The 10000-nt window shown below is 39.4% G+C and overlaps 2 protein-coding genes and 1 pseudogene across 3 annotated transcripts in view; all 3 read left to right on the top strand.

Annotated features, from left to right (window-relative positions):
• Positions 1–1356, top strand: part of LOC149108770 (uncharacterized) — a 7223-nt gene extending 5867 nt beyond the window's left edge. Inside the window, exon 2 of the mRNA XM_089293357.1 lies at positions 1–1356. This exon is cut by the window's left edge and continues 4077 nt beyond it. The gene's annotated coding sequence lies outside the window, so the exon portion shown is untranslated.
• LOC149108767 (uncharacterized) overlaps positions 1–10000 on the top strand; it is a 48812-nt pseudogene that overhangs the window by 5862 nt on the left and 32950 nt on the right. The window lies entirely within an intron of this gene.
• On the top strand, positions 1846–3687 carry LOC149108769 (uncharacterized). Its single transcript, XM_089293364.1, has one exon. It carries the CDS (start codon positions 2553–2555, stop codon positions 3087–3089), a length of 537 nt encoding a protein of 178 aa, XP_089149490.1. The 5' UTR covers positions 1846–2552; the 3' UTR covers positions 3090–3687.

Raw genomic sequence — 10000 nt, 5'->3', positions numbered from 1 at the left:
TTAATACGATTCACCACCAAACCTGTCATCGGGTTGTCAAATTATGAAATAGGGGGCGGCAATAAAAAAATGCGGGTAATCCAGGCAATCCGTTCCTCGCGGCTTCGCTGCTTTGTGCGCTCGCACTCAAATTGCTTAGAAAAATTGCTTAAACCGCCAAGCTACGCAGGCTATTTATATTATTTCTCTTTGGACCATCTCTCATCCAATATCAAATTACAAAACCAGGTGTAATGCCACTGTAACGTTACGTTAAATAAATAACGTATTTACATTTGCGGTCTTTCACGAATGCAGTACGATTTCGCCTGATGCGCCCCCTCCTTCCCGGGGGGGTAACTCCCTTATATGGGCTATATAGGTATGTGCGGCGCTAAAGGGAATGGTTTTTCAGCTGTTTTGGTCATAAATAGGGTATCGATTTTAGCTGATTTTGGCCATTTTGGTCATAAATAGGGTATGGTTTTTGCACTCTAGCCTTGATATGGGTATGTTTTTAAGAAGACATCGGGTAGAATGCCTGGACATTATTAATTATTCATGACCGGCGAAGCGGCAAATTTGAATGTTTGCGTGTCGTGAAATGCCCTGATTAAGAGAAGAAAGGGTCCAAATTGGCCCAATAGCGTTGATAAAACTTACTGTTCTGGTTTCCAGGAGTTAAAACTTCAACTTTCACGCGCGGCTTTTTGAAGAAGAAGGTTGAATCTTCAATTTAAGGTTACAGTATACCTTCAGATCGGCAATTTTCTTCAAATTTGGATTTTTGGTTCAAACTAATGGTCGAAGAGTGATCTCTAATTTCTGAAAACAAAATTGAAAAAAACCTAATATTGGCGGAGAAATGGATGTTTTACGTTATGGCCGGAAGTAAAAGTTCCTTCTTGATTGACAGCGCTGTAACGTGTATGCAATCAACCGAGACTACTTTCGCGGGAATATTACCGATATGGATACCACGAATTGGCTGGCTATTCAGTTAATCAGCATTGTTAATCCAAGCATTTTTCGTATTAGATGTAATTCTATTAAGTTATAAGTAAACATGCACCACGGAAAACTCCGTTTACCAGTTCTAAAGAGCGAAGAATGAATAAAAATACATCAATGAGTGAAGAAGCGAAAGTTGGCCTCGCGGATGAAGCTACGGACGTATCAAGCGGGCAAAAAGACCGAGTCAAGAGAAGAGAAAGGTTGTGTAAAATTTGGGAACTCGACAGCGATAACAGCAATGTTTACAGTGACTCTTTTGTTGAGTTCGATACTGATGAATCGTCCAACTCATTGAGATCCATTGTAATATTATCCATGCACATTTGCTCTGCCGCGCTTTCTTTTGTTTGTTCTCGTCGCCCAGCTACTCTAGCGTTCGTATCCTTTTTCGTCTTCCCCATTTTGCCAAACCAGCTTCAAGAAAAACCCAGCTGCAGAAAAATTATCTCTCCGCCTTGAGCGCATTGCGAAACGCAAGGTTTTTTTGCAGATTCACGCGTAAATTTCACCGCGAGTTAATGGTGGTAAATTTTCCAAGCGCTGATTGGCTCAGTGATCTGAGAACCCAGTTGAAGGCGTTTGTGGGCGGAGTTTGTTTGCGAAGCAAGATATTTTTCTTAGCGCTGTTTTCTCGGATAAATTTTTTCACTTGAAGCAGACATTTTAAAGAGTTACAACTCAAACGGAATTTGTTTGTTTGCTCTCAAATTTGGACAGTAGCTAGATTAACATATAAAAAACAAAAACGTGTCTGCGAATCGTTTATTTCGAAATATCTTTTCTCCGAGAGCGATTTTTGTACGATCACTTCACATTTTTTTAATCCTATTTCGAAAATGTTCTGTAACTTTTTACTACAATTGAGTATGGAAAAACGCAGACACGCTTTTTTAGCGCTTTTTGTCCTGAAACCGAGGAAAAAAATAAATTGGCGAAAAACAAAATTCGCTTTGACTTGTAGCTTCCAAAAGGTGATTAGGACGCTTGCATTTGGTGACCGTGAAAAAATTGGCAATTCATTTTATTTCAAAATTTTTGGTATGGTTTGATAGCCAGCTCTATAAGCTTTAATTTGATATAGGGGCTTAGGTATCTACAGCTTAAACCGGACGCGCTACATCGCTTGGACGCGAGACACCCCTGAAGGTATACGGTAACCTTAAGCCGTTAAGTAAGTTGATATATGAGGTATAAGGAGTAGCTTTTTGCTCTTGAAAATGGGCAAAAATTGGCCATTTTTTGTATGGGGACCGTTTTCAGAAGCAATTTTCAGACCATCTAAACCGGCCTTCCTAATTTTCACGCACGGCAAATGAAAGATGGCTTTTTACTGAAACAAAACCCGTTTCAAATTTGAAAATCGGTCCACAGGAACCTGTAGCTTTTTGAGTTTGAAAACTTCTTGTTGGAGTTGCATTTGAAAATGGCGCGTCTTCGATGGAAGAGCTATTGTCTTAAGCACACGTCTGTATAACAATGGCTGTCAAAACTAAACAATACCCATTCAAGAAAACCACTTGACTGTAACTGAAATATTCATTACCGCGAATTTCAAAAGTATGCTGTCGGCGCAGCTGATTCATTCGAAAACCTGTTGCTCAATGAACATGGAAAGCGAAATCGTAAGTGATCGGGAGCTCTTTTCAGAGCTCTTCGAAACCCCGATCCATCCCCTGCTGATCAACATAGTACCTCCGTTCGTCAATGAAAGCAATGGCATATTTCAATTTCAACTGAATGGCGAAGCTCTTTGGAGATGGAGAGAAGTTTGTGGACAGCCGAACACAGTGTTTGCGCTTCTGCAATTAAGTATTCTGCCTCTTGGCTATCGATTGACAGAATCTGCTGGAGAGCGCGTAGGAAAAGCGTTGGCCGAAAGCATCAGGCGGTTTTGGAGAAAGACGCAACACGTCAAAAGCACGACGAAACGGAAAGAGATGCGAGCGGAGACGTGGATTAAGCTGGGAGTGAAACCGGAGGAGATCGCGGAATCACCAAAAGACGTCTTGGCTCACCTCATAGAAGAGAATAGCAACCTTCGCGAGACCACCACCACCTCCACCGCCTTTAAAGCGACAAAATGCCCTTTGGGGTAAAAAGCTTCTGGAAGCTTTGAACCCCAAAGGACATGTTGACTAACATTTTAGTCGACATTTTCGGGAGGCTTTTCGGCCTCCCTCATGACTAACCAATGAGAATTTTACCTTTGGCCTACTAAAGAAATGCAAAGGCATATAAAGCGCGAGGACAGAGGTAGACAATGTATAGCGTAAGACAATATTTTTTGTAATCCTGCGTAGCAGACGTCTTCTCTTCAAGGAAGAAAGGCGAACGAAAAGCTTGTGATACGCAGACAAAGAGAACAGCACGGGAACCGACCAGCGCGCAGTTGTTTTGCTTAAACGAAAGAACCAATTATTTTTATTCCTATCAAAGTTTTAGGGGATTTCAAGGCGAATAAACTAAAGTAAACATCGCCAATTACTTTAAAAAAACTTCAAAGAGGTCAGCGAGTTATTGTGTGACAACAACAGCGCGAAGACTCGTGTCAATCGGTCAGATTTTTTTGAGAAACTCGGCTTTCAAGCCCAGATCTTTAGCAAAGAAACAATTATTTTTATTCCTAGCAAAGTTTTAGGGGATTTCAAGGCGAATAAAGTAAGGTAAACATCGCCAATTACTGAAAAACTTCAAAGAGGCAAGCGAGTTATTGTGTGACAACAACAGCGTGAAGACTCGTGTCAATCGGTCAGATTTTTTTGAGAAACTCGGCTTTCAAGCCCAGATCTTTAGCAAAGAAACAATTATTTTTATTCCTAGCAAAGTTTTAGGGGATTTCAAGGCGAATAAAGTAAGGTAAACATCGCAAATTACTGAAAAACTTCAAAGAGGCGAGCAAGTTATTGTCAACAACAGCGTGAAGACTCGTGTCAATCGGTCAGATTTTTTTGAGAAACTCGGCTTTCAAGCCCAGATCTTTAGCAAAGAAACAATTATTTTTATTCCTAGCAAAGTTTTAGGGGATTTCAAGGCGAATAAAGTAAGGTAAACATCGCCAATTACTGAAAAACTTCAAAGAGGCCAGCGAGTTATTGTGTGACAACAACAGCGTGAAGACTCGTGTCAATCGGTCAGATTTTTTTGAGAAACTCGGCTTTCAAGCCCAGATCTTTAGCAAAGAAACAATTATTTTTATTCCTAGCAAAGTTTTAGGGGATTTCAAGGCGAATAAAGTAAGGTAAACATCGCAAATTACTGAAAAACTTCAAAGAGGCGAGCAAGTTATTGTCAACAACAGCGTGAAGACTCGTGTCAATCGGTCAGATTTTTTTGAGAAACTCGGCTTTCAAGCCCAGATCTTTAGCAAAGAAACAATTTTTTTTAATCCTTGCAAAGTTTTAGGGGATTTCAAGGCGAATAAAGTAAGGTAAACATCGCCAATTACTGAAAAACTTCAAAGAGGCCAGCGAGTTATTATGTGACAACAACAGCGTGAAGACTGGTGTCATCAGTCAGATATTTTTGAGAAGCTCGGCTTTCAAGACCAGATCTTTAGCAAAGAAACAATTCTTTTTGTTCCTTGCAAAGTTTTAGGGGATTTCAAGGCGAATAAAGTAAGGGAAACATCGCCAATTACTGAAAAATTTCGAAGAGGCGAACGAGTTATTGTGTGACAACAATCTTCGGAGTTTTTGTCACAGAATAATTCGCTCGCGTGAAGATAAGAGTGTTATTCCGTGGATAATTATTCTCCGGAACTTCTTCTGTGATATCCTTTACGTAAAGAAATCACACCAAAACCATGCTATACATCTAAAATCTCATTTAGACTATCAGATAGTCTAAATCTGTGCTATTTGGAATGTATGTTTATGTGGTACGAACATGTACGAACGTGTATGTAGGTGGTACGAAAATGGGTGGTACGAAAAGACGTTGGTACGAAAAACCCGGATACATGTAATGGCCTATGGTAAAAATCGGATGCAAATATCCATTACAAGTCCAACGCTTGAAATAGCCAGCTTGAAATACGCGATATCGGAAACAATAGAATAAAGAATAACTTTCGAGGCCTTTGTTTCTTAGCCCCGCCTTGACAAGTTAATGAGCTAAGGCAGTATTCCCTTCGGAGGAAAGCGTACGTGATCTTTGACCAATCAGAGCGTCCCTGTTTACGCTTCGCTGCTAATATTACAGACCTATAATTTTTATTCGACTGCAAGTAAATGTCCCGAGAACAATAGGCATTCTACCCGATGAGCCACTTTTTCATCATTATCGAAAACAAAATCAACAAAAGCCCTTCACAAATTATGTTTACGGCTATTTAATATTGGTCTGAACTAGGGAACAAATTATAACGCAGGTCCGAAACAGGGTTTTGATTTAAGGGTTAGGTCATAAATAGGGTTTCGAATTTTTGGTCAGGTCATAAATAGGGCTGGGAATATCGCAGATTTTGGTCATAAATAGGGCAAAGGTTTTGGGAAGCGGACCGCGCACCCCCACCCAATTTTTCTGGGATCACCTTCCCCTCCCCCCCCCCCCCGGGATGCGGCCATTGTTAATAAAGGGTAAGATATTTAGCAAGCGTCATTACATGTTACAAGTTATTTCTGTGAGTCACAATGGTTCACTTATTTTCAGAAAATGCGCATTATACATAAGTTTTTAATTGGCTCTTAATTGTGATGGATAACCTTTAAATTTCAATTTCCAAAACCAGCCGACATTCACAGGGAGAATAAAGACGTAAAATGAAGAAGGAATGGGTTTAGTCTATGAAACAGATTACCGGAAAGGTGCAAATACTACCACCTTGGTAACATGTACTTATGGCGGGCTGCGAAAACGTGTGGGCTGGTCCATCTCAATGAAATAAAAATATTCTTGATATATTGAGAAAAGAGAGGTTTAAATCTGCTTAAAAATAACTTATTTCACACGAACTAAAGTGAATTTCTAATATTACGAGGTCTTTTAAAACGAATATCGTATCACTTTGGCTCAGCTTGATGTGTTTGTTGTTTATATTCCCGTTGTTTTTCATAACATGTCAATTTACACTACGTTTGGACGGTTGTTACCTTGTAATTAAAAGTATCGCAACAACTACAGATCTAATCAAGTCTTCCTGAACTCGGTATTTGCCGAGCGTTTGAAAACGTGCATTGTTTTTATATAAATATGTTTTTGCTTTTGTCGCATCCGACTAGACTCAAACCAAAGAGCAGAAATGTGATAATAATAAAAATGTTTCGAATATAAAGTTTGATTTGATCAAAGCTGTAAAAGCATTGAATATTTTATGTAACTGATCTAGTGTGTCCTCAGACCCTCTATTTTGTCTTGAGTTCTCGAGATCGCAAGCTTAGCAAAATATTAACTCGGCGCGTGGGATCGACTGAACTTGATCGACAGAACTTGATCGACAAATGAATATTAAGTATACGATTTCTTCAACAGAAGAGATAGAGTAAAGTCAGCTTTGTTTAAACAGGTCAGCTTTTCGAGTACTAGACTGGTATGAGCAGGGGCCCTGACTATGATATGTTTCCACGAAACTCATAATAACTGTGCAGCTTACGCTTGATTTCATATTGTTCTATGTAACATTTCTGGGAGTGTCTAATCAGCGCGGGTCGCGGGTGAACAGCTCGGGTCGCGGGTAAATTGGTGCGGGTGAACTAAGGCAGTGTCTTAAGGGCCCATTAACCGATTTATGCGCGCGCTCGCGCGCGTTGCTAAGGAAGTGAAATTTCACTTCGGGTTACTTACGTCAGCCTGAGCGCGGAAAATAAAAACAACTCAATAAGTTGCAAATTCGCTTACATTTTAGATGTTTTTCTTTGTGTTTCACAAAATGCAAAGTAAAAAAAGTACAAGCAAAGACAAAATAAGAAAAAGACAGAAAAACAAGAGCAATAGAAAGAGAAAAACTAACTCCGTGTGGCTTTGTTTGATCTTACCGAAGTGCGCTGGTAGTGTAAATTGCGCACGCGCTGATTGGGTAACTTCCAATATATATCGGACGCACTTCCGGTTTCTTTAAATGCTAAAGGAAACGCGGTTTTTCATTAAATCCAGCCTTTTTCGACGGATTTCGATTAAAGCGAACGTTGGAAAGATAGCTATGCATTCCTTTTTCAAAATCATGGTTTTTCCAGAAAATTACGAATATTTTAATATTTTAAAATTCCCTCAAAATCTGACCTTTCAAAAATGAAAAAATCTATGCATAGCGTAATGAGGATTTAAATTAAAATATTAAATCAATGAAAAAAATCCCGATAAAGTGATTTGCTTGGGAGCCTTTGCGTTTTTTCAACATTAGTCACATGACCATGGGCGTGGCCTGATGACGTCATTACTAGTGTTACTGATCATGAAAAAGTTAAAACACATGAAATAACTCTGAACTAACTAAAAATGATGAGGTTATATGAGAATAAATTTTCCTTAGCAACGGCTCGAAAATATCGGTTAATGGACTTTTAAAGTGCCTATGAAGTAAAAAATAATTGCTGCTGATTTGAAAGGCTTTTCAAAGTAAAGAAGAATGGTGTTTTCCTTTTTGGCATATGTTTTTTCATTTAAGAGACATTCACGTTTTTGTATTATAAGTGATGACGTCATAGGTGGTTCCACTAAAACAGTTCAACACTCAATCAAGAATATCTCTAGAAATATTAAAGCAGTGTTCTTTAAACTTGGCACCAGAAATGTAAATCACAAAAGAAACAAAATGACACCCGTTGTGCCGTTGCCATGACAACAGTTATGCCGCTGGTCCTGTTTTAATTAAAACTAACATTACCAGATTTCATCTTAAACAAGGATCATTCACTCCCAACAATCTAATGGGGAGAGTTAAGACAATATGGGAATCATGTGTGTTCCGAGCGAGACCCTCTGTCCCTTCTCGAAGGGTTGCAAATTGGCATATTTGGTTTTTCACAGAAAGAGACTGGAGCCAAAAGCGTTGCCATGGCAACAACACAGAAGGTTTCATTCTGTTTCTTTTGTGATGCACATTTGTGGTGCCAAGTTTGAAGAACACCACTCCAATACTTCTAGAGGTATTCTTGATTCAGTGTTTTACTGTTCAAGTGGAACCACCTATGACGTCATCACTTTCCTCATTTACATAATACAAAAACGTAAATATCTCTAGGACGAAAAAAGATATTGCAAAAAGGGAAACGCCATTCTTCTTTACTTTGAAAAGCCTTTCAAATAAGCAGCAATTATTTTTTACTTCATAGGCACTTTAAGCAGTAAGATGTTGTGAGTTAAGTACATTTTCGTAGTAAAATTCGCTTTGTGTGTTTTAGTATTTTATGTCCGAGCAAATGGTAGTTAATCTTAACTTGAACACGGCCTTCCTACACTTTTATCATATTGAGAAACTAGAAATGAATGTTTTGAGTAAGACATCGCCTTGCTGGTTCAACTCGTATCTGAAAGAAAGCCGTATCCGTAAACCAGATTTTCTCGATATTTCCCGTGTAATGAAAACTATAACAAAATTCTGGTACGTGATTGGTTATCAATAGCCCCGTTTGAGCACTAATAGGACAGTTTGCGGGTCATGCTTGTAACTCGCCCTCTGGTGTAGAAACGGTTAAAATTAAGGGTTTCCTAGCGTACGTAGACGTGTTTTCTATCCAAAGCCCTTTACGCTCTCTCACAAACCAAAAACATTGCTATGAAGGTCAAGCGTTCCCAGGATGTCCCATCGGCTGAACTATTCATCAGACAAAAATGAGTGACAATAAATCAAGGTATTTATTACTAAACTACCCAATGATGTGCAAAATAATTAGCCCGGCTGAAATCTAGCAATAATTGCCTTGGTTTAGAAGACCTTCCTTTCAGTTATAAAATACAGTCACATGTCGTGTTTAACGTAAACGTTGAATGAAAATCCTTCTGAGAAAGCTTCTTTGAAAACAAGCCGACCCAACGAAATGGAAATGTCGTGGATTCGTGGGCTTGCTTGGTGTTTGCCCGATTAACGTTTCAAAAACTGGACAAATAAAGGTAACTTGGTTAATTGCAACCAAGTTTCGAGTTAACAAGTTCGAGTTAAGAGGCTACTCTATTGGTAAGCTATCCTCTTTTAACTTATTTATCGTGGATTCAGTTACTGACAATTTGTTAGCCACATTATTACGGGTGGTGGGGGGAGGGGGGGAGTGTAAATTGGTCTAAGAGGGTATGCTGTTGACACAAGGCACGCTCGAGCAAAAATAAAACATAGTTTCCGTTACAAAATATTGACTGTACGGGACGCACAACCCTTTAACAGTAACTGTTAACTCTCCCTCATTTTGCAGCTTTCTACATGCTCGACATCTTGGCACAGTTCCTCTTTTCTTTTCTTTTTTTTTCCTTAAGTCCAAATCTGTGCATGCTGATTTCTGGCGCGCGTGTTTTCTCAAAAGATCTTCTACTATTGTTTTTCCTGGATCTGGGCGGTGTTGTATTTTTATAAAGGAGCTGCTCCGGGATAACCGTTGGTGTGTTACCCAGCACTAACAAAACTTTGCTGTCGGTCAAGGAGAACTGCTGTAGAAGATAAGTGTTCTCCGGCACTCTTTAATATCTAGCGTTGTCCACATGATGTGTTTTTGAAAAATTTACACATTAGCGCGAGGGATTACTTCCAGTTTGAACTTAACCTGCAATCATACCCTCCCTCCCTTATATTCAGACGTAAGGAACGAGGGCATGATACATTTACTTGTCGGATCATATGTTAAAAAACCAGATTCTGGTTTTTTCTCTGATTGGTCGAGAAACAATACTTATGAAACGCTGCGTTCTTATTGGCTTTCATATTTCAACCTCACTTCCGGTCAAAAAGTTGGCCTGGCTAGAAGAAAACAAACTGGCGGAGACAGAGCGAGATTTTAGCCAGGACGAGTTTTCTGCTGCGTTAGTTGAAGCCCTGAGAAATTTTCACTATGATTCCCAGAAAGTAGAGCAGATAGAGTGCCTA

The sequence above is a fragment of the Orbicella faveolata genome, unplaced genomic scaffold (assembly GCF_042242905.1).
Source record: "Orbicella faveolata isolate gen_17 unplaced genomic scaffold, um_ofav_v1 contig_25, whole genome shotgun sequence".
Classification (NCBI taxonomy): domain Eukaryota; kingdom Metazoa; phylum Cnidaria; class Anthozoa; order Scleractinia; family Merulinidae; genus Orbicella; species Orbicella faveolata.
Note: the sequence above shows the minus strand (reverse complement) of the source record. Positions and strands in the feature narration are given on the sequence as shown.